At 43.9% G+C, this 25369-nt stretch overlaps 1 protein-coding gene across 11 annotated transcripts in view; it reads right to left on the bottom strand.

The window, feature by feature from the left end:
• Window positions 1-8296: 8296 nt before the first annotated feature.
• The window catches only part of LOC105021700 (pleckstrin homology domain-containing family G member 3), a 60348-nt gene continuing 43275 nt past the window's right edge, over window positions 8297-25369 (bottom strand). For 9 of the 11 annotated variants that reach the window (XM_010889524.5, XM_010889527.5, XM_010889525.5 and 6 more), the window contains 15 exons: window positions 23018-23087; window positions 22542-22588; window positions 21998-22148; window positions 20598-20729; window positions 19618-19800; window positions 19222-19314; window positions 18575-18661; window positions 18451-18484; window positions 17897-17998; window positions 17599-17631; window positions 16836-16846; window positions 15739-16119; window positions 14367-14477; window positions 12259-13825; window positions 8297-10904 (listed from right to left, as the gene is read on the bottom strand). In XM_010889524.5, coding sequence (XP_010887826.2) covers window positions 9832-10904; window positions 12259-13825; window positions 14367-14477; window positions 15739-16119; window positions 16836-16846; window positions 17599-17631; window positions 17897-17998; window positions 18451-18484; window positions 18575-18661; window positions 19222-19314; window positions 19618-19800; window positions 20598-20729; window positions 21998-22148; window positions 22542-22588; window positions 23018-23087 — 4075 coding nt within the window. In that variant the 3' untranslated portion in view covers window positions 8297-9831. The remainder of the gene's footprint in view (window positions 10905-12258; window positions 13826-14366; window positions 14478-15738; window positions 16120-16835; window positions 16847-17598; window positions 17632-17896; window positions 17999-18450; window positions 18485-18574; window positions 18662-19221; window positions 19315-19617; window positions 19801-20597; window positions 20730-21997; window positions 22149-22541; window positions 22589-23017; window positions 23088-25369) is intronic. The other 2 variants (XM_020053439.3, XM_020053441.3) reach the window with 2 other exon arrangements.

Raw genomic sequence — 25369 nt, 5'->3', positions numbered from 1 at the left:
AGCCCACATGTATTTATTAATTATTACAATTTGTAATCTTAATATGTTCACCTGGCACAGCCAGCAGAGGACTGGTCACCCCTCTTAGCCTGGATCCTCTCTAGGTTTCTTCCTAAATTTCGGCCTTCTTAGGGAGTTTTTCCTACAACACTACTGTTGTTTACTCCTTAGGGTTTCAGGCCAGGTGTTTTGTAAAAGCACTTTGTGACAGCTGCTGATGTTAAAAGGGCTTTATAAATAAATTTGATTAATTGATTGATGATGTTGTAATTTTTTTCAAACAACCTACAGATTAAACCAGATAATTGAGATTTAATTTCCTTGCGGCAGAACAACAAATGCAATAGTCCTCTCAATGTTTCTGGACTCAGCAATGGGTCCGGTCCAACTGCTGACCAACAAGCCCATCCCAGCCCCAGAGGAGCTTCCCAGGATCATCTGGGTCATGAAGGTGGCGTCACTAAAGATCTGCATGGGTTGAAATATGGAGTACAGTCTTTTCTTCGTAGAGGATAATTTGTCCCACATAATCTCATCGTAGTAGCCCTGAACACAGAGAACACTTTTTTTTTTAAGTATCTCCAGGTTTTTTGATCCAATTCCCAGTATAGATTTAAATAGATGGGGGAAAAACATCTGACAAGTCTTCATAACTCATGTATACTTGTGTATAAAGTCCCGTCTTATCACTGTCATTACAATCTAATACTCACTGCAGTGGTGAGGTTTCTGAGCTGAGGCCTTAAGCGCCAGGCAGAGAATAATGGAGACCAGGACGAGAGATCTCATTGTGATGGAGACACAGGTGAAGCAAAGACCCAGACTAGAAGAAAACACAGCTCTGACACCTGATGTTCAGAAATCCACCTTTTATACCTGTACATAAGTGAACACTGGATCCAAGATACAACAGTTAAACAATAGTGGGGTTGATCATTGGATCAGTCACATGCCAGACATTACAATAAATTAATGGGCCTCATCATCAGCTGAGATAACGTGAAAATCATTCACATGAATTGCTGTAATGTAATGCATTTGTTAGTATAATAATAGATTAACGAAAATACAGTGATATCAGATTTCTTTTGTACTTTACGTCCACTTAATTATCTAAACATTTGCTCATATTGGCTCTGTTTTACTGTGGTTAAAGTTGCATAGTTTTATTAGGGGGATGATAGCAAAATGTAACTATAAAAAAAAGAATTAAGGTGATTTCCATTACTAATAGTAATTCATATAAGGCCTGATCTTGAAGATAAAAAGTAAGAAGGTTGCGTATGTAACCCATGTTAAAATATGACATAAATGCTTTGGAAGATAAAAATGATTCATTTAATGTAAGTTAATTAAAATGTTTACAACAAAAATGTTATGTTTAAGATTTAAAAAAAATGTATGTCGCTGCCCCTTTAAGGGACTAGTGACGCTGCAGTTGAGACCTAAGGGAGAGAGCGGGAGGAAAATCGGAGAGAACGAATGGTGGCTAATAATCAGGGAAGAGAGTACAAAAGTTGATTTTGCAGTTGAAAAACATAATTTACCTGGTCGGGAACTGACAGGGATTTTATGAGAACTAAGCCACACCGGTTTTAGTCAGTTTTTTTTGGTGTTGAAGCTCGGTCGGAGCGAGGATTGGTCTGCAGCGTGCAGGCGTGCATATGCATAGACGGGATTCAAGATGGCGTGTCAGGCCCAGACCTTTAATTAATCTTCTCCATCGCACCAGTGAGGAAATCTCCTGCGTATTATTTTCTGTAATTGTATGATGTTTTTGTTGAGTTATTATTACACAATACTTTCTCTGACCTTTTTGAATCTTGCCCCTGACAAATAGCCCATATTACAAAAAAAGACTAACACTAAAACTAATAAAAACTAGACTAAAACTAAGCATTCTCAAAAAAATTTAACTTATCTAGCAAACCCACTTTAAAAACTAATTAAAACTAAACTGAATTTGAAAACAAAAAGTCAAAACGATTGAGGACCATGGCCTCGGATTTGGAGGTACTGATTCTCATCCCCACTGCTTCACACTCGGCTGCAAACCGTCCCAGTGCATGCTGAAGGTCCTGGTTTGAAGGGGCCAACACGACAACATCATCCGCAAAGAGCAGAGACGAAATCGTGTGGTCCCCAAACCTGACACCCTCCGGCCCCTGGCTGCGCCTAGAAATTCTGTCCATAAAAATTATGAACAGAACTGGCGACAAAGGGCAGCCCTGCCGGAGTCCAACATGCACTGGGAACAAGTCTGACTTACTGCCGGCAATGCGGACCAAGATCCTGCTTTGGTCGTACAGGGACCTGACAGCCCTTAGCAAAGGACCCAGGACCCCATATTACATACTCTCCACAGGATGCCACGAGGGACACAGTCGAATGCCTTCTCCAAATCCACAAAACAAACCACACTGTTCCTCCTGAATCCGAGGTTCTACTATCGGCCGTATTCTCCTCTCCAGTACCCTGGCATAGACTTTCCGGGGAGGCTGAGAAGTGTGATCCCCCTATAGTTGGAACACACCCTCTGGTCCCCCTTCTTAAAAAGAGGGACCACCACCCCGGTCTGCCATCCTAGAGGCACTGTCCCTGACCGCCACGTGATGTTGCACAGGCGTGTCAACCAAGACAGCCCCACAACATCCAGAGACTTGAGGTACTCATGGCGGATCTCATCCACCCCCGGTGCCTTGCCACCGAGGAGTTTCTTGACTACCTCTGTGACTTCAGCCCGGGTGATGGACGAGTCCACCTCTGAGCCCTCATCCTCTGCTTCCTCAATGGAAGACGTGACGGCGGGATTGAGGAGATACTCGAAGTACTCCTTCCACGGCCCGACGACATCCCCAGTTGAGGTCAACAGCTCTACTGTAAACAGCGTTGGTAGGGCACTGTTTCCCTCTCCTGAGGCGCCGGACGGTTTGCCAGAATCTCTTCGAGGCCAGCCGATAGTCCTTCTCCATGGCCTCACCGAACTCCTCCCAGGCCCAAGTTTTTGCCTCCACAACCACCTGGGCTGCAGTCTGCTTGGCCTGTCGGTACCCGTCAGCTGCCTCTGGAGTCCCACAAGCCAACCAGGCCTGATAGGACTCCTTCTTCTGCTTGACGACATCCCTTACTTCCAGTGTCCACCACAGGGTTCGGGGATTGCCGCCTCGACAGGCACCGGAGACCTTACGACCACAGCTCCGATCGGCCGCTTCGACAATGGCGGTGGAGAATATGGTCCACTCGGACTCAATATCTCCAGCCTCCCTCGGGATCCAGTCGTTTTAGGTCAACCCACATCTTGGCCCTCAGGATATCTATCCATGAGACTCCAGGGTGGGGCCCCGGCTGCGCCATACCGGGCGACGTCACGGACCAAAAAAAAAATTCTCATCATTAAGGGGTTTTGAATTGCTCTTAGTCTGACCTGTCGCCTAGGACCTGTTTGCCTTGGGAGACCCTACCAGGGGCATATAGCCCCAGACAACATAGCTCCTAGGGTCACTCGGGTACTCAAACCCCTCCACCACGTTAAGGTGGCAGTTCATGGAGGAGTGTAGAGATAATGTCATTTTAAATTCTAGCATAAGTTAACAATAGCTGAGACGTGATGGAAGTACAAAAGATTTTATGTTTATAAGATGCACATCATCAATTGGGTCAACGAGAAAGTCATTTACATTATTATTGTTATGTAGATTTCCGACAACAGAGATATCAGATTCCTTCCTATCTCCAATTCAGAATTAGGATTGGCCATCTAAATGATCAAACGATTTGCTCATATCAGTCATATTCTTTATTGGGGTTAAAGGTGCATAGTGGTTGTTTGTGGTTAATTATAGTTTTTTTTAAACAATTAAAGATTAAAGGTTATTTCTGTAGGTCATTATCATTAAGTATGACATTCAGAAATGTCTGCCAACTACCTGATGAACAACTTGCTACATAAACCCCACGTGCCTATCCGTCATTGTGCATTCTTGAACGTATGTACTCTTGTCTACAGTTGATTTGCCTGTTGTGTCATTGGCTGTGTTAGTCATAGTTTCTAACCTTACTAGGTATAGCCTTTTGTTTTCTTCTGTTGGCTTGCTTGTGGGAAATTTGCATTATAAACACTCCTGCCTGCAATTGCATCCTGCCTCCCTGACTCCATTATAATAATATTTTCACAGGGAAAAGCACAGCAATGGCATGTTTTCCACCTAAATGTCTATTTACATTTGGCACGGGATGCTTTCCCGTGGCAAATGTAAATAGACATTTTTATTTATGTATTATGTATAGGTTATTCAAATGTAAATGTGACAACAATGAGTCTTATTGTGAATAGGTCCTAAGTGACTAAAGGCCTACATAAAGAAACAGCGGAAATAACAAGAAAGCCAATATAAAATGTTCTCAGAAGGCAGTGATATTACAGTGTTTCAAGGTTTATTTGTCAAATGCACCGAACAACACAGTGTCGTTCTGCACAAGTAATTATTGTGACATTGCACCCGACAACTATGCGGTGAGAGGTAAGAACGCATGAGCAAAACAAGAAACCAGACAAGCCTAGTTCAGCCGGCCCGCAACAATATGTGTTAATCATAGCTGCCGCCTCTTGAGTCGAACTCGGGTCGCCCACGGGAAAGGCATTGCCGTTTACCACTACAACACCGAACAGCACCCATGCTGGGCATTAGTATAGCCTATTCGCATTATATTATTTTGTCTCATTAACATCACGGCAAGTTTGAATATTTTGTTAGACACCATTAATTAGGGTTAAACTGAGCAACGTTTCTTATTAAGTTTCCCTCCACCCCAAATAGTATCAATGAACTGTATGACTTTTACCACTGGCGGTTTTAACAGCTTATTAGCCATTTGTGAATGACAACTACTGTATCAATATAGGTGACAATAACAGACTTTTTCGTCAAGTGAAAAGACGGGAGAATCGTGTAGCCATCGCGTTTTTTTTCTATCCTGAACAAATCCTATTTTGCCACTGGCCGTTTTAACAGCTAATTAGCCATTTGTGAATTATATAGAGACAGTATCTATCAATATAGGTGACGATAACTAGTGATGGCCATTCGAGATTTCATTAGCGTTATTTTAGCAGCAGGATATTATGCTGGCAGCACTTAGATTTTTTTTATCACAATAAAAGCCATAATTGAAATGAATAAGGCAATATAGTTAGTCCAGTGTGTGAAAAAGAACAGACAAAAATAACATTGTAACGGACATGTACAGACAACATTGTTAACTATATTACCCAATGATGGCTTTTATTTTGAAAAATAAAATCTGAGTTAGCACTGCTAGCATTACATCCTGCTGCTAGAAGAACGGTAATGAAGCCGCGAATGGCCATCACTAACGATAACTGTGTCTACTCCCCTGGATGATCAAAAAATATGCTCATATCAGTCATATCCTTAATTGGGATTAGAGTTGGATAGATTTATAATATGGATCAATTGTGCCTGGTTTGTTGTTAATCAACAGAGAAAAAAGTTGATTAATGTTCCTAAAGATCATTCATAAAAGAGTGCCTAATCTTGACTGTAAAAGGTCAAAAAGATGATGTGTTTGGTGCTGATATTTCTCTGTTCATTTTCCTCTGTATTCTCCACAGGGGGGATGCCAGGAATAGCCTAAACAGTTTCCCTATCTCACAAAAAAATGTAATTGCTTTTATGTTCTGGACGTTGAGCTGCTGCCTAATTCTCCACTGTCCAACTGTCCAACCATTGGCCCATATTCACAACACGTGACCGCTCTCCTTGACAACGTTCCAACTGATTGTGCCATCGTCCTGAATGGCCCCCTTAGCAACAAGTCCATATAACAGTGGAGCAAGGTTAATGCAAATTCTTAACTGACCCCTTTAAAACTCTACACTTTGATCAGTATCTTTTGACAGTAACTGTGTTTGGATTTAATTAAATACATGGAAGGAACAGAACAGATGCGACTCTTACCCTTTTTCATTAACATTTTCCAACATTAATACAATTAGTCCAGATATAGGATTTTCTGTGAATCCTCATAAGCCATGCCTAAAGCAATAATCTCTACAACTTACTCTATCTTTGCTTCGCAGCCAAACCGTGAAAGTTGACTCTTCAATTCTCACTAAAACAGTTAAATGAATTATTTCAGCCATTCGTTGTTTTAGAACAGCGCAGTCTAGCAAGATGGACACTCAGTTTTCAGATTTTAAATCAATATTAAGCGTTGTTATGCCGTTTACACTCAAACTGCAAAATAATTTTAAAAAATAACACTCAGGCTGTTTTTCTTTAATCTTTATATTTTTGTCTGTGATTGTTATGCTGTTTTTGGCAGGGGTTTTGCTAAAGGAGCAGTCTGCTGAATTCAATCCCATGATGCAACAGTACATAAAGATGTGTGGTAAACACTAACCATTGTCAGTGTAGACTCCCCCAAATCCTAAACTAAATATTTTAGGGTACACTCCCAGAACTGGTCTTGGATCAGTCTTTAGGTCAACCCACATCTTGGCCCTCAGGATATCTATCCATGAGAGTGGGTTCCTAATATATTTTTTGTCTCCTGGTATTGTATAAAGGCTTTAACGCTTGGTCATTTGTAAATTGAAAAGCAACCTCTGCAAAAATGCCCTAAACAAAAAGCTACGGTATTCATCAATATCATAGTAATTCTATCATTTCAAATCAAAAATCTGAGCCAAAATAAGACATTTTCAATGTCCCAACTATTAGGCAACACTGTACCGGATTACCTATGGGTTTTTTTTCTCATGGATGCTTTTGCTAATATTTGTCAAGGGTGCCAATGATTTTGAAGGTGACTCAATTATTCTGGCTGTAGGGGAGTCTGGGGCTTAGATCATCTATTGCCTCAAAGGTTGCTAGGTTGAATCCCAGAATTTACAAGGTGAACACATATGTTGCTCTGTCCCCAAGCAAGGTAGTTAACATTTATTTCTCCCGGATTGTTGCTGAAAGTAAGAATTTGTTCTAGGTTACTTACCTGGAAATGCATAATGATGGTAAAGCAGAAAAATGCTGTCTGGAAGTTTTAGGAAATCATTTTGTTGGGTGGGCTGGTAAGAATTCATACACAATTGTATGTATAAACAAAATAACATGTGGCTGTTAAGATTGTATTACGACATGTATGCAATTTCTCTGTTATAGTAATGTATAATGAGGCAACGGCTTATCAATGGGCAACAGCCCCAAAATAGGCCAGCCTGGCATTTTGACCATACAATACTGTAAATAAGATCAGCAAATAGTCCTTCTTGAACTCTGTCATCAGATACCAGCCAAATGTCTTAGTCTGCCATTCAAGGTAACTGGTTGGAAACAGTGCAGAAACTCACGTTCCACGTTAAAGTAATCCAGCAGATGTCCTTATCCAGCAACTTACATGCAGACAACCTACAGAATTCTTTTTTTTGTACCACTGCTTTGGCTGGAATGTCAGTTCTATAACAGCTAGAAACCCATGATAGAAAATGGCTTGATTGAGACACATAGCATAGAGGATGCTCAAAATGCTCATCCCACGTTCACCTTTGAGCTAATTGGTGATCCGACGCTACTGTGACAAGTGTGTTGTAGCAGCACTCTCCCTCCCATGAAACCATTATGAGAAGGATTCCCAGCACTCTGCTGTCAAACAAGAAAAGAGCCATTTACCAAAGACTCAGATGTCCCTTAAAAGCATGGCTGTTTAGAATTCATTGAACCATGGCCACTTCATAACGTTCTACTCATTACCAGAAAGCAGCAGCTTTTATGATTTAGATGTTGTCAGTTGTTGTCATAACCGACACTGGCAATGTCTTTCTATGGAACACATTGAATTGTTGTGATGTCACAGCCGTCGTCTACAGAGCAGACCATGAGGCTGTGATAATGGAAACCAGTTTGTCCAACCATACAGCCCTGTTCTTTTGAAGGGTCAGAAAGATGTGAATTTTTTTTCTCTTTCTTACAGATAAATGTGCGCACACACACACGCACACTGACTAGAACAGTAGTTATATCCTTTTGTGGAACAAACAAAAACATTAAATACATGCTTCCTAACCCTAACCTCAATATCCTCAATGCCTTCACATAACCTAGCCCTAACGCCTAAACCAGAAACTAACACCAATTCCAGCGCTAACTCCAATTGTACATTTTAAACAAAACCTGACCCATATCCACAATTCCCATGTTTTACCTTATCCTTCTGAGGACTCTTTTGGTCATAATTTGTTTTGTGAACAGAAAAAGAACGCAGCCACAAAATCTGGACAATTGATTACTATATGTTGTTTTAATATGGAATGCCAAAACTAGGCAACGTAAACATTGTTGTACAACTGTCAAAATACACATATACTATATATATATATATATGGTCAGACAAATGTTTATGAAATTTACATCAGCTTAATAAATAAAATAGGAAGGTGAAGTCAGGAAAAGGAATGAGCCTTAGAGAAATGTCACACTTATAAGTAGTATAAGACATTGACCCATGTGACTGGGGTCCCCAAGCACCCACACCTATGCACTCCAAGTGTGGCGTCAACTCATCTCAAAGACCTGTTGATTTGAAAGAAGACGTTTTGGCGTCCCAAGCAGAGAACACATATAATATGCACATCACAGGACAATTAACCAATAAGTGAGACGTAATTAGGCAAGACTTATACAGACTAAAAAATATCAACAATGTGTTTAGGCTCCATTTGACAAGCCACGATTACACAGAATTAAACAAGCATTCTTGGGCCATCATCACTCCAGGGGTTATTTACAAAGTGGACATAGGGCAATGAATGACATTTTAGATCCCATTAGGCAACTGACACTCTCGCTCTCTCTCTCTCACTCGCTCTCTCTCTTGCTCGCTCGCTCGCTCTCACTCCCTCGCTCTCTCATTTAAGTGGTCAGGTCATGTGCAGTGAAGGGTCAAGTCTAGTGCATGGTGGACAGTTCAAGGAAATATGGTGCCTTGGTAGAAAGATGAAACATTATTTGATGCTTTCAGTTTCACTCATCCTCATTCCAAAACAAAACGCCTGTTTTCCCGCAAACAGTCAGAACTGCTTGGACAGGCACTGCTCCAGAGACATGGCTCATATGTCAGAGACACAATAAAAATCATTCTTCAATTGTGCAATACAATTGCCTTATGACGCAACCATACAAGCAATACGAAAGGTGCTTTAGATAGAATTTAAGGATCAAGAGATATGTTCTCTTGAAGAATAATACATAGATATTTACACATTTCCATACATTTCTGAGACAAAACAACATTTTCCCTGGGCTGTCACTATAATCGCTTCTATGTGCACAGAACGTTTGACAGCAAAGCTCAAGTAATTAAACTGCAGTACAGGACTGGACAACAGGCACACTCTGGGCTGAATCCTACCTTGATCTGCACGTCTAACTCAGGTTTTAGCCTGGATCGTGGAGTAACGTCAATGGGAAATATGCAGAAAAACGTACATGCACAGGCCTCACATTAGGGTTCATCCCAAAGAACTCAACTCAAGTATATTTTGCAGTACGTATTTTACTTAGCTGAACAAGATCCAAACCCATAAGGGTGAAGCAGCCAAACCAAAATTGGAATGTTGACAGATGTGCGGCTATTGGTACATCAAGCTGTACAAAATAATAAAATACACCGACAGACACATTCTGGACAAATTCACAGCATCTTTTTCTTTGGAGCTCTATTTTAGCTGTATGAGCACAAAGAGCTAAAAGATTCTGTAATATTTTGTCGATGCAAAATCGGAATTAGGTTACTGAAAAAGTTTCCCGGTGATGATCACTGCAGGTTAAGAAACTTTTGTCTCAAGTTTTTCACCTTGCTCTGTTGACTAGCATTAGTCTTTTTCTCTGAGGTTGTGGCAGCTTTCTGTGCAGTGTCAAGCTGTTTGTCTGAGGTTGGACCCTTGTCAAGTTCCTTCCCACTCGTGTATCTACCGGTGTGTTTATTACTGGCCTCTGTCTTTTTAACTAAGTTTGTGACAGTTTTATGGGCATCGTCAAGCTGCTCATTTGAGGGTAGGCCCTTGATAGTCTCCTTACCCCTCCCACTTACTGAGACTGAGTCTGCCTTTGCCCCACCCTCCTCCCTTTGCCTATACTCATCTGACTCCTGATAGGCCCGGCAGCGGTCGATGACAGCCATGATGGAGATTTTCTCTCTACTTGTTGGTGAGCGGATCTGGACATAGCTGTCGTCGACATCCTCCACGACTTCTACTCTCTTAGCTCTCAGTACAATCTCCAGCGGCTCTGCTGAGCTGGGTTCTGGCCCAGGCTCCGGAAGCTTCTCCACGACAAGGACCTTGTGGTCATTCGGCATGGTGGCCTGTGCCGATACATAGTAACCACTAGCAGGCACTTTGTCCTTGAGGTTCTGCAAGTCATTGAGATGCAGCCCACTCAGCCTCTTGTCCAGTGACCCGGCCCGATGGAGCCTAGCAAGCGCTTCATCCGGCGCACAATCCCTGGTTAAGTGGGGTCTGTATGCCGGCACTTCAACCGTACCGCAAGAAGCCACAAAGCTGGATGAGAAACTTGAGCGCCTCTTGGGGCCGCTGTTCATCCTCTCGGGAACCGAGCGGCTTCGGTTAAATGACGGCAGCTGGGACTGGTCCTTGTTTGAGCTGGCGTACTTGGACCGAAGTGTCTGAACATTGGGCCAGTTGAACACCTCTGCCGGCGTGGGACTGAGCGGGCTCTTAGCTTGTGTGCGGCCGGGGGAAAGGACCCGGGGGCTGCCCAAAGAGCTGGGCGTTGGAGCAGGGCTGGGAGGTTTTGCATTAGGGCTCACCTCCTGAGCAGTGCTCATACGATCAAACGACAGCAGGGGAAGCGTCAAGTTGGGTTTACCTATAAAAAACACAAAGCACATGGTGTAAACTAGACTTAAAAAACTGAATTACATGAGCTGCCGAGGATCAGAATTAGTTGAACTTTCTATTGCAAAAGCTACCATATTGCTCTCAAATCTGCCTTCGTCATAAATTATTATTTTTCTTTTATTATTTTGGTATTCTTATGTGGTATGCTGTAATCTCCAAATGGGCACTGCTGGATATATTTATTTTTTAAATCTTACGTTTACATGCACACAATATTCATAATTATCATGAATACTCTGAGTAAAACAATATTCTGAGTAATGGCAAATCGAACAATGTACTATGAACATAAAATGTGTGTTTTCACAGCTACTCCGGCAGCATATTACAGAAGCAGCTTTCGCCATATTGTTATCATGTATTGTTTTGGAGGGGTAGCTTATGTTGAAGGAGGAGAGAAATATGGGACAACGGAGAGACTACTTGTGTACCGGAAGCTGTGACCACCTTAGACCACCTTAAACCACCTTAGACCACCTTAAACCATTTCCTACAGGCCTTCAGAGGCTTCAGTGACTTGTGTTGGTTTCACTCGAAATGTGCTTTAGATGCTGCTCGAGCTGCCGATGTAGTAGGTCGCACTGACTACAATGAGAGCTTAATGTGAACTCTGTCTCATGTTTGCCATGACCGCTAATATACTGTACCCACGACAATAACTAACACAATTTAGCTATGACGCTAAATTTAGCTAAATTGAGTAGGAAAAGCTACATTTGCTGGAGAATTCTAGTTAGCATTGCTAAAGTCATCTATGCATCACACTACCTTGACTCACCCAAAGCCTTTTCTTCTGGAGTAAGTTGTTTTCCTGTGCGCTTGTTTGCCAAAGTATTCAGAGAAAGAGCAATACTCCGATTAAGGCATTTAAGTGTCCTAATAACCTGATAATAATTAGCACCTATTTTACTTGGAGGGTGCTTACTCTGTTTAGGACCTTACAATCCGATAACCTCTGCCTTACTCAGAGTATTGCTATGGTGTAACTACTACCGGTTTAGTGTGCATGTAAACTATATAGAGCCCATAAATAAAAAACGGTATGATCTGCTAAGCTGTCTGTTAACTTTGTCAAATGACTTATCCATCACTAAAAACAGATATTTGCCAGGCTAGTAGAAGAGCGCCTCCAATTGAAGCTAGGACCAATTCAAACCCAACTTGGCACGAAAAAGGGTGCTGCTGTTCTCGAGGCACAGCATTTGGGGACAGACTAGGCTGTTTCGTGCCTGAAGGCAGATCACTTGGAAAGGAACAAGGTTCTTCCCTGCCAGAGTACACTTCAGTTAGAAATAGATGGCACCCTTCTGCGTCTTCCATACCTGAGCTCTCTAGCTTCTCCTCGATTACACATGGCAGGTTCTTCTTGCCCAGCAGGACATCTCGCTGCCTAGGAGCTGGACTGGGGGATTTGATGCGCTGGCTATACTGCCGGGCCAACTGGAAAACTTTGTTTTTGGCCATCTCTTCATCGTCCAATGACTGAGGTGCCTCGTTTGCCTCCACCCTTTCCTCCGCCCTCAACTGGATGATTCTGGGTTGAGGGACTCTGGGAAGCCTACCCTCGTCCAATCTAGATCTATGAGGATCCCGACCGCTTGGCTTACGGCTAAGCCCCAAGGCCTTGCACTTGACTGGCGAAGGGCTCATAGACTCTTCAGTAATGGTGCTCAGGTCAGCTTCTTCCAGTATTATGAGGGAATTATCAGACTCCAGTTCAGAGTTTTCCTTGGGAGTCTGGCTCCTTCTGCACAGACTTGGACTGGCTACTCGTGTAGTCTTCACAAGGCCTCTGGCCTCTTCCTGGGACTTGTTCCCCTTTTTCTCCATGTCCTGCCAAACCTTGATCATCTCAGACGAAGGCCTGAACTCCTCGTCCTGTAAACTCAGAGGCTTGTCCTTCCTGTCTGCCTCAGAGCACACCACCTCAGGCTTCTTGCTTTTCTCCAAATCCAGTGAGTTAAATGAGGCACTCGAGACCATGCAGTCCCAGGCACCTGGAGCATCTGGCGAATCGGTTGCTGAGGTGGAAGGGTGAGGTGCAGAAGAGGTGGCCAAGACTGACGGTTCACTTTTCTCCACACCCGGCGTCTCATCTGAACAGTTGAACCGGCTGACAGAGTTCTTGACGAGACCGGTAGGAATGTAGGTCAGGCTCTCTCTGCGCCTGAGGCTGAAGTTGGCGTCCTGATGTTCGGCGGTCTCGTAGTAGGTCTTGATTTTGTCAATGAGCAACTGGTCCTTCTTGGACAAGGTGGAGTCCCTTCGCCTGTGGATCTCAAAAAGGCTGTCGTCCCTCGGAGAGTGCATTGTTAGGTCCACCCCGAAGAGGTTGTCCTGGGGTGTTTCGGGGCAGGTGCTGTTCAGCCAGATGGAACGATCGTTGACTTCGACACTGAGGCTGAGGGCGCTGCCGTTGCGACTTGGGAGGCGTGGTGAGGGGCAGCCAATGGACCGGGCGTCATCCGTACTGCCTCGTCTGGCAGTGTTGGTGAAGTGCTCCGCGATGGCGCTGGCTTGATTTAGTACAGAGGGTGGCAGAATGCTGCTTGGCTGGCCCTCCTGTATTACTGCTTCTTCCTCCTCTTCCTCTGAGGATTCTGCACTGCTCAAGGTTTTCATGTCATCTGACTGAGAGGCTGGTGATGCCCCCATCTGGTCCTCCTCTTTGTCCCCCTGGGGCTCTGGTGCCTCCACTCTGGGGGAAGTGGTGCAGACTTTGGTGGGAGTGGTGCAGACCTTTGTGGGAGTGGTGAAGACCCTTGGGGCGGGGCCGAAAGCATCCTCTGGATTCGAAGGGGCTGGCTTAGGCCTTTCAGTGGAATCAGGGTCAGTCGTCTTGCTCTGGAGCAGAGACTTGTCCGGAGTAGTTTGGAGAAAAGGGTAATTCTGTGTAAGGGCACAAAACCAAATATATCCTTAATGTATATTGTGCGAACAAGATGCTTGTCATTTATGTTTTTCTCTGCCTTCTAGCACTGACTTTACTACCTCACTGAGTAATGTGTACTTACTACTACCAAACTGAGTGATTTTGTCCCACCTATCTTAAAATGTATGTACTAACTTAAAGTCGTACTGCATAAAAGCATCTCCTAGTTAACTAAAAGGTAAATATAAAACTACCAAAGCTGGAGGAAGGCTTTAAGTACACTTAGAAATCACTATGGGAGAATTACAGGAAGGCATCTTCTTCATGAGAAAATATGTTATTGAACCGGTTGGCATAGTGTGTCATTGTATGAAGTCGTCTATGCATGTCAAAGCTGGGACAGTGGTGTTGACAAACAGTCAGACCCAGAATCAACTGAAGCTAAAAGTTAACATGAGACAACTGGAGACCTCTCCCCCCCATCGATAAAGGTATGCGGTTTGACACAGATGGTACAGCGAGGTGAAGAAAAGACTATGACCCCACTCAGAAATGTACCTTCTCAGCAATGGAGGCGCTTTGCTCATTCCCTGACTGCAACACAGGAAGAGATGAAAGGCCATTCTCCTTGTAACACACATTCTCCTCCATGTTGCTTCTTTCTTCATCCTTCAGGAGGAAAAAAAATAGAGAATATTGGAAGCTGGTTTCAAATATTTTAATTAGCTTCTTAACCTCGGCCAAGCCAGGGATAATAAGGAAGGTGGTGATACAATATTTGTATTTAAGATGGCTTTTAGTAATTTCATAAATTGCCCATGAATAACCCCCCCCCCCCCCCCCCCCCCCCGAGGTCTTTAGTCAGCCTGCTCATAGTATTGTCATTACATGAGACAAATACAGGCGTTTGTTAGTGGTATGTGGACTATTTATTAGAGTATTTAAGTACACATATAAGGAGATAGGAGCCAGCTAAGATTGTTATGAACAGCCCATTTCATGCACAACAGATTAAATAGTCAGTCCCGGCAGACATGCAAATGGCTATTGTGGAGCGATAATATCAGACTAGCGCTTTACACTCTTTTTAACACAGAGTCAATGATCAGGAAAATACCAAAAATAAGACATAGCGGGTTTAAAACGTGAAACTACATGCAGAAGAGCTTTAGGAACGGTGGGCAGTTATAACAGAAGCAAACCAGGAAATTAAACCATTCTGGGTGCGACACTGGAGGTTGGAGCCAAGTTCTGGGGCTAAACTGGAATGATAGCCCGTTATCCATTTTCTTGAACTGTAAATCGGGCACTAATGAGAAATTCCCTGCAGTCACTGATAACGACATGGTGAAGTTAAATTTCCACCAAGGTAAATTTGCCGGTAATACAGACACAGACCAGGTTACATTTGTACCCTGCGACTGCAGAACAATCAGTCACCCAGACAGGCGCAAAGCCAAACATAAGCAGCATCCGAGGCGTTGAGGGCGGAGCGCATGCATCTATTAGTCTAGAGGAGGTGTTCTCAAGCCTCTCCCGGAGACCTTGGGCCATGTCGCGTATCAGTTGTATTCCAGATCTGACCCAAATCAGCCTGTCTACTAAATTGTCAAGCCTATGACCATATGAGTCAGGTGAGCCAGTTCAGGGCTACAACAGAACTCCGACACGTCCGGGCCCCCAGGAGAGACTTAAGAACCATTTGTCAGCTGTGGGAAAACAGACAAAGGACGCTCATGCTTCGACGGTGGGTCGCCATTTGCCGGACGGGAGTAGCGTTGACAACAGGTTATCCAGGGCATTAGTCGGTTATGCCTCGGGGGAGGGAAGAAAAGGGTGGACCGACGTGGCCAAGCCGAGGACCGGAAAGCGAGGCAGCTACGAAGCTGGAGAGGAGGCGGGAGCCCGGTGGCTTCTGCTGGGGCCTCACCGTTGTGCCCCCCGCGGAAAGCAAAGCCTGGGCCCTATAGTGCCAGCAGGAGATGGCGGCCAGCATGGAACTGGCAAAGTCTTCTACCTGGTCCTCCTCCATCAGAATATCGTCCGAGTCACTTTCCTTCCCCGCCGTAGCCCTGTCACTGTGGGACGGCGGTCCAGTGCTCGGCTCTTCGCCGTCACTAGGGCACGTCCTCTCGACAGGGTCCTGCCTGCGTTCCGTGTCCTCTTCCTCCCCCACGTCCTCCCCCACATCCTCCTCCAAACTAGGCCTGTCAACCTCGGACTCGCCTACGCTCGAGTCCAGGGTGCTGACGCTAGCGGCGGCGTGAATGGGGCTTGGCTCGTCCGGTAGGGTCCCTTCGCTGTCTGCGTGCTGTATCGTCAAGTCACACAGATTTTCCCAGATCACTTAATGCATTTTGGTCTTATGAAACCACCTCACGACCAAACCTATTGACGAAAGCGTGTGGGATTTCTCCACATCCTCAGCATAATGACTGTTCAATGTTTTAGAACATTTGTTTTAATCAAAATGTTTTTGAGCTAAATCCCAGACAGGGACTTAGGCCTTAAAGCCAGGTCACAAGACAATTGCATTTGACACATTGACTTTAGAGTTCCCCAGTAGTGTATGAGGCACAGCATGGCGACTGAGTAGAATTCTGTTCATTTGTTTTTGTTTTAAATGGATAATGTCAAATTTCTTGGGCAGCTCCATATAACATTAAAGTATGAACATGTTCAGCATGTATACACAGTACTGATCAAACGTTTGCACACACTCACCCATTTACTTGAATGGATTAAGTGTGTCCAAACCTTTGACTGGAACTGTATGTATATACATAGACCCTATAGAGTTTTTGTTAATATATTTACATTCACTCATTACCAGATACTCCATTTAAGACCACTAAACTCAACACATCACTCTTCCATCACAAATACCACGTTTCCACTTACAGGGTTTATAAACTGCAATAAACAAGCTTATATGCTGCAATCGTCCGTGCTGGTTCATTTAACGGACAACACACGACCCACGTTTGCTACCAAGGAGAATTTGTAATGAAATCACTCCGGGCTCACCTTCAGGATGGCTGCAGGGTCCCCACGGTACCAGGACAGGTGGAGAAAGGTTTCAAATGTTTCATAAAGGAACACAATCAAAGTAATCAGTCAACTGTAATTACACAAGCCCATGACACATTCAATTACAACGCAGGCAATTCATCTGCTATTTCCCTGAGGACAAATAGAGTTGTGTTCTTTAAAGGATTAGTCTAATCTTCTTGCCCAAAGCGCTGTCTCACTGACAGTTCAATTAGTTATTAAAATGGGTTGGTTTGTACATAACCGTATGAATGAAATTGATCTGAAGTCCAGACACCATTTGACTCTTAGGTACAAGCTGCAACATTCTAGAAATTTTTTGGAGGAACCAAAAGGGTTTTCATCCTCTAATTTCTAAGGGAGAGGTAGGGGACATTAGCCTTTGATCCCCCCCCCCCTCCAAAAACAAGGACAAATGGCCTTCCTTTCACTCTCTGCCGAGTCCCTTTGAAGTCCCCGTGCGATGGTCCCTCTGGGACACAATCCCCCATTTGTATCATGAAAGACGCGCACTTAAACTAGCCCTTTCATCCCTGGTTCCCAGGAAGAGAGGGTATGTCTACAAGGTCTAGGTCACGTGTTCTTCCAATTTCTGAATCAAACAGGAAACGCCTCTCAAGATGAATCAGGGTCATGGGTTCGAGCCCCGCCCACTACCGCAGCGTGCCCCGCCCACTACTCTGTCCTCACTGTTCTTTAGCAGAAAAAAGGAACATTTACGAAATTGTATTTTCCTTACCTTTGGTGCTCTTCAGGATTTGTTTGGTCGGTTCTGAGGAAGACAAATACCCAGTGAGCCAATTCAGTTGGTCTTCATCTTATCACAATTCAAAACGGCATCAATGAAGACTTGAATGTCACGCGAAATAATGTAAACCTATAAATCGTTGTAAATTTACACTTAATGTTAATTATGTGACTGAAATATTCCACAGCATATTTTCCCGCTGTACTTCCACATTGACAATATTGAATTGGTATGACATCATTATTAATTGACACAATTTGAGTTACAGGACCTGGCATTGGTTGCTCACCTGACTGCCGACGCCCCTGACGACCTTCTCGGGGAAATTCATCTGATTGGCAGGAAATTGTCTTCTTCATTCTCTCTGGACTGTATCGATACTTGTTTGGGTCTTTTGGCACAAAGAAAATAGACGTTATCTGAATGTTCAAATATTAATTAGTTCACACCCGATCAAGAAGTAGTACAACGATGTGGAGCCAAAAAAGAAAACATTTGCAAAAAATGTCAAGGGACGATATATAACACGCATAATCCACTCACTTTACAATAGGAAAACAGTGCATAACTTTTGTGTATAATAAATATATTAATGTGAATGTACCCTGTTCAAGTATTTTGGAAGAGGCCCATATTAAAGCCTCTTAAATAATAGAGATCACAGTGACTGCCATCCCATTACATGTATTAGCAAATTATATGCACCTATCAACAACATCCTTACTCACCCCCTACTCCGAACTAAATCGATTCTGATGTTGCTTGGATACAGAAAGATGTTGGATAGATAGGCTGTCTCTGCAGTAAACTAAAAAATATTTTAAACTCCCGGTGAGTACTTACATATCGAGTCCATTTCTAGGATGGCCTCCTTCGCCTTAAAAAGAGAAACAAAACAACAACAACTGTCAACTCTCGTTCCTTAGATTTAACCCATCCAAATTCAGCAGAGGAATTTCATGTGTACCTTCTGAGGGATGATGGCTTGATGGTTTTCTAGAATGATCCTTTTGATATGGTGTGCCCATAGCTTTCTCTCCTCGACGGTCTTGGCCTGAGGTAGAGATGAGGAGAAGATACGGGGTGAGACAGGCGATACAGGATGAGAAGTTTGACAGAACTTAAGAGTTATGACTCTTATATAACTACAAAAAGCTTGGAGCGTATTTGTTTTGGCAAAAACCAAGCCATTAAACCGAAACTAAACAAGACGTCTGGTTAAACAGTTAATCAGGTGGAAGATGTTATCTACAGCAGGGGGCGTATTTCAATCTAGTCTATAGGATCGCTGTAAACCGAACAGGCAGAAAGAGAATATTTCCGGCAAGATTTTCATTATAGGGGTATTCTCAAAATCAGGCTTGAGGATGCCTATAATCTCACACAGCCACACACGTGTGTAATAAGATTCACACGCTACATTGCTTTAGCATCTTTATCTATACAGTGGTTCCCAATCAGGGGTATTAGGGGTACTCTGAGCACAGAAAATCTCTGCTGGTGGTACAGTAACTGAAAAGGGTTCAGAACCACTAATCCATTAAATAATCAAAGGTCTCCTAACAACCCCAACCCTGACCCTGTGGGACTGAGGGGTCGTTACGGGTCACTCACCTGCACCGTGTGGGGTTGTTTGGGGTGTTTGTAGTGGGTGACGCTGAAGCAGAGTGAGTCCTTGGCGCTCTCAATCAGCATGAGGGTGGAGCACTGCAATCAGAAAATAAACCTCAAAAGCCTGAACCCCCTTCACGGCCCTTTTAGAAAACTGAACTCAAATCCTATTCAGTGTGTCCCTAATGAAATCCCACAAGAGGAGCGTTAAGAAGGCGTTTCCAGAGCACAGGTGCCTAGTAATGACAAAATATCCTCCACACCGGTCACGTCTAACAAACGCAACGCAGGACATAAACATACCGTCATTTCTCAACGGACCCAAAGGAGCGGGACAGAATGCTAACCAGGGGCGATGTGGGTTTTTATCCATCCTGACCCCACAAATGTGTCACTCACTGAGATGTGGGTCTTGTAGACATAGTGCTCCCCTCTGCGCTTGCTGATGAGCAGCATGCGATCGAACAGGAAGAGCGTGCGTTCGTTCTTGGCCCGGTGGACCTTAAAGGTGCCCTCCAGGACCAGTTCGCCGTACGTGGTCAGGTCCGGGCCTTTCCAGTTGATCAGCAGCGACTGGACCTCCTGAGAGAGAGGGGGAAAACATCTGTTCAGTAGAAAGAATGGCGGAAAGGATTAACTGTCCAAAAATGTAGAAGGGAGTTTGGAGACAAGTGCGAGGAGGAGAGAGCATCCCCTCGGCCAACAACCAGGGCAATCCTGCCTGAAACGCCTAGGACACTGGTCTAAGTCTCTATAGTACCTGACCTCCCATGAGGTCACTGAATTAGGTCTCTATTGCACCTGACACCCCATGAGGTCAGGGGGAATTCCTGGTAACCTCTGTTTATTTGCACATGGCCTTTCACAACAAGCTTCCATGTGGCGTCCTGATGGAAACAGTGTGCGTGGCTGGGTCAAGTTGCCCCCTGGTCGGTAATTTCACAGATTCACAATCTAATTTAAACGCAGTGGAGGACCGAGGGGGAGTTCAACTGATGTCCAGAACATTCGGATGAGTCCCAAACGGCAAACCCGTTCCCTACTTAGTGCCCGATGGTCCCCTAGATCTCCGGCCAACAGTGATGAAGTACGTAGGGGATGGGCTGCCGTTTGGGACGCGTCCTTTGACGTGAATGGAGTCTAATTGAAGTGTAATAAGAAAACAGGGCTGACGAGAGAGACGTGGGTCAGATGGTTTGAATGTTCATTATTGTCCGAGGGGCTTGTTCACGTTGATTCCACACGCGGGGGGGAAAGGTTAAAGTGTTGTGTTTGTTTTTTCGGTCTCTGTGTGGTAACTGCTCGGTGGTTGCCTGAAAACTATTATGGTTATTTGTGCGTGGTTCTTCATTTCGTTTATGAATGGGAAGTGGGCTGACCTGCAGTCGAACAGCATGCTCGTGCTTCCTCTTCATGTCGTTGATATACCAGGCCACGTGCGTCATGGTGTAAATGGCTTCCTCCACCACTTCGTAGCCCTCCTCTTCCGGGTCAAAGTGCTTGGCTATCTCCTGCACAACAAACACAATAATTAAAGAGGCACAGCGTTGTTTTTGTGTACCTACAGAAAGTAGTGCGAACAGAACAGAATGCCACGTCACAAATGTGCAGATGTGAGTGTGCTCTTTTGCCATGCTGTCCACGTGAGCGATTTGGCTGCGCGGCAACGCCATTTGAGAATGCTGAGCATCGACGGCTTTGTTCACACAGACAATCCAATTCTGATCTAAAAGACAAATCAGTGTAAAGAAGATCAGAACTCGGCTGCCTGTGTGATCGCAGACATTCTGAAACCGTCAACCTGCATCTTGGTAGATTTCACTCAGGTGGTGAGAAGATAAATCTGATTGGCTCGAACTGATGAATAGGCTGGCCATGATGGACTAAGCTTTTATCACGTGGAATTACCCAACATAGCTTTCAGAAACATTGTTGTCAAATGAGGCATTTCTTTGCATTGGGGATAAGGCCATAATTCTACAAAACCAGTTTCCCTGTTCTGACTGTTTTCAGATCTACAACCAAAACCTAATATTAATTAAAGAGAACCTGAGTGAACAAATAACCCTGGACTTGAAAACGGATTTAACAAACACAGTTATATAGGCCATACCTCTAAATTCACATCACGCCTCCTCTTTTGTATTTCAAAAACATTTTGAATGGACCATTGGCTCCCGGCGCTAACATTTCATTTACAGATTTTATATTCAATTTGAAGACTGCAGCAAGAGTTATTTATTGCTTTAGAAAACCCATCACTCAGCGTTACAGGGTTCTGTTAAATCCTCCAGTGCTAGTGGGAAGCCTGATCGCACTAATAAAGATTTACATTGCAAAAGATTATGTTTGTTCTTGACAGAACTTATGGTTGCCCGCAAACCAATTATATTATAATTGGTAATATTTTATGTACAAACCCGATTCCAAAAAAGTTGGGACACTGTACAAATTGTGAGTAAAAAAGGAATGGAATAATTTACAAATCTCATAAACTTATATTTAATTCACAATAGAATATAGATAACATATCGAATGTTGAAAGTGAGACATTTTGTAATGTCATGCCCAATTTTGGATTTCATGAGAGCTACACATTCCAAAAAAGTTGGGACAGGTAGCAAAGAGGCCGGAAAAGTTAAATGTACAGATAAGGAACAGCTGGAGGACCAATTTGCAACTTATTATGTCAATGATTGTCAATGACTGTGCATTTTTTATATAATAAGGCACTGTACTCTCATCCATTATGATCATAAAAGTGAATCCTATCCTATACCTGGAGCAACAGGTGGTACTTGAGGATCCTCTGTACAGGCTTGAGGAGGTAGGACCCCAGGGGCAGGGACCGTTTCAGAGAGGCCTGCCGCTCCCGGAAGAACTTGGCCAGGGATTTGTTTCTCATGCAGTCCGTAAGAGCGGCCACAGAGCTAGGCAGAGAGAGGACAGTGTTAGTCCTACTGAAGTCTGGCAGGAAGAGGAATATCTTGAATCAACAACACAGTTTGGTGAATGTATACAGCTTATTGTTCAGGTATATCCAGTACAATAGAATGTCTCTGTCAAATATCTTCCCCAATTACTGTTGTGTTCTCAAGGCATGTTCCCTCCAAGATGTATTGTTTGTGTGGCACTGCCCTGCTACTGTGTATTTTTCACCACTAGGTGGAGGACAAATATCAGCTACAGACAACCCCACCTATATCTTGAATTCATGTTTTGTTCACACACCCAACGCCAGACTACAAACTGTTTTAGTGAACGGTTGCAACAATAAGCCTCCAGAACACTGGTACATTGGCCGATTTAGAGTGTTCACCTACTTTGGGTAGTTGGTACAGTACTGTGTGTAGATATCAAAGTACTCTCTCTGAAAAAATAAAATAAATGAACATTACAAACTCTCAATGTTGTTAGACAGAGAAGATATTGATGACGAGGAATAGCTAACGTTAACTCAACTCCGTGTTTTACAATGCAGTTGAGTGGCGACTGATGTGGGCAAACTGGAGCTCTGACGACACATAAAAGTATGTTTTAACAGTATGTACTCTAGATTTTAATGAATAGCCTGCAAATACAATGAATAGCCTGCAAATACAAATTACACTGTCCTGTGTTTAAAGCTATTCTTTGGGTGCTTAAGACGCATTTTATGACATAAGCTTAATTTAATGTGCCGCTGGAGCTCCGGTTCGTAAAATGTGGGGTTGAGTTAACTTGGCTAGGCTAGCTATTGGTTTTGAGCCCTTCAAACAAGCTGGCACACTCTACACCAAAGACTAGGAGCTGCACTAACCTTCATGACGAAGCACTTAGCAATGGCAACAGGGTCATTGTCACACATATCCAAGGACTGCAGAAGTTCACTAGAAGAGGTCAGAGAAAGGTGATACCTGGTTAGATTGAGTTCAGAGTTGTACAGCAGGCAAACATATTGGCTATGTTGTGTTAAAGTACATTTAAATCAGGGGTAAAACAATGCAAACCAAAGCAGCATTTACTTCATGCTTCTGGTTGACAAACCCCTTGAAATGCAACATCTCGTAAAAGACACTAGAAAAAGATAAGTGGTCAAATGTTGTTCCGTTGCATTGGGACGTGAGGGAGCCATAATCACAGGGAACGTGGGCAAAAATACAATCGTCCAGCTTTGGGGCGGACTGACACGGCAAATCCAGAATGCACACCACAGCACGCCATAACCTCAGTGTTAGCATGCCACTTCAAACAGGCAAACCAAAACTTACCGTCCACAACAACTGGAGTAGCCAAAACCGCCCACCCCCCTCCCCGTTGAGACTAAACAATCGAGAGAAGACAAACGACAGACGTGTCAGTTTGGTAAACAAGCTCTGACGCCTCTCTGTCTTCAAAAACCTTTGTCACAGGGAGTTAGACCGCATAGAAGCAGAGAAATACATTAGTAAAGGACACCGCTTTGAATTACAGGGCAAGATTTAAAATGGCAGATTTATGATGACAAAAGAACAATATTGGGTAGAACAATTGAGGGAGACAAGTGGAGAACAGCAGAAAAGCATTGATTAGGAGAGAGGGATGAGGTGAACCTTCAGAGGAAGTAAAGGAACTGTAGACAAAGACAGGCAGAAGGAATGGTAGAATATGATAAATAAGGCTGGTAACTTAGATGACCGCTAAAGGGTATTAGTTGTGGTGGCAATGAAAGATATAAAGACCTTCCGGGCAATTGTAGCAGGTTAGTCGAAGGTCGACGCCAACTCAGAACAAAACTGTTTGTATGTTTTTTGCCCTGAGGGATAAAGACACACCATTAGCCCATAACGGCACAAACAAAAAGACAAGACCGCCTACTCATTCCGTAATGAAACCAACGTTAGGTTCTAACTCTGAGTACGATGAGAACAACACAGCAGCCCAACATGATATTTCGCTCCACGCCGGCTGTCCCTCGGCCCCACGGCGACAAACGGTTCACCTCGTCGGATGTGGGATTCAAACCCCGACGCTCAGGCAGTCTGCCGCCCTCAAATCCCTTGATTAACCGGCGATTTGTAGGATTTACGCCACATAACTCCAGCAGGCACTATTCAACACGGACAGGGTTTCATACTCTGTACCCCCACTTACCCGGATGTCTGTGAAGAGATATTAGGTCAACGGTTTCAAACGGGATCTACAAATAAAGAGACTCCTGAAGTTCGGAATTCCTGGTGCTGGGTTGAAAACGGGTACACTGTGAGAAAAGGCTGATAGGGCCCCTACAGAGGATATTGTCTGGTGGCCCTTTTACTTTGGGTACTAGGGAGACTGAAGACTGATCAACTCTCCTGGCCACGGGGCTCTGCTTGGGTTTCACCACGCAGATCTACGCTGTACGGTGACGAGACACAATGCAAGCATGTTGGATCCGGATGGTGGTGTGAGGCTCGTCATCTGGGGATGCCAGCATGCTCCCGTTCCCCATTCAAATTCCAGACCCTTTAGTTCTTTAGCATGGTCATGAAGCGGCCCCTGTAGAAAGTGCATTATTGAATCCTTGATATTCAGAGTGCTCCAATGATTCTCTTCCTCTGTTGAAAGATTTTTTTGGCCAGCTGACAGAGACAAAGGGGAAAGACAAAGTGTTTTGGCTAAGAGTGCTCTGTGCCACCAAATGCCACAGAGCACTTTTCCTCTGAAGGAAAGTTCACAGCTAATAACCTATACAAGGTCTATTCAATTCCGGTCCTTGAGGGCCCAAATTTCTGCCTTTATCCTCTACTAACAATATGGGACTGATTCAGACCTGAGATGCCAAGTGAAGGCAATCAACTAGCAGGTAGAACCAAAAACCAGAAGTGTTTCGTCCCTCCAGGACCAGATTTGAATAGGCCTGACCAATACCAATCTGTCTAAAAGCTGGAAAGAAAAATCTAATGTTTATTTACTTGCTTATTTTACTACCCACACACCCCCCACTTTAGCGCTGTCAGAGCACATGCTTTACTGTGTTTAAGGACCTCTCAACAAAGTGCCTCTGAGAAAAGTGTCATTCAGAAATCTCCCAACTCTTTGACAGGCAGCGCTTGAAAGGCTTTTGCCTGGCACCACACAACTTCAACATACTCAACAGTCCATTTTATCCAAGAAGCACTGGACCAAGCCATGAATTACCGGGATTAGAAAT

This window comes from Esox lucius, chromosome 14 (assembly GCF_011004845.1).
Source record: "Esox lucius isolate fEsoLuc1 chromosome 14, fEsoLuc1.pri, whole genome shotgun sequence".
Lineage (NCBI taxonomy): Eukaryota > Metazoa > Chordata > Actinopteri > Esociformes > Esocidae > Esox > Esox lucius.
This window is presented reverse-complemented; position numbering and strand designations above follow the sequence as displayed.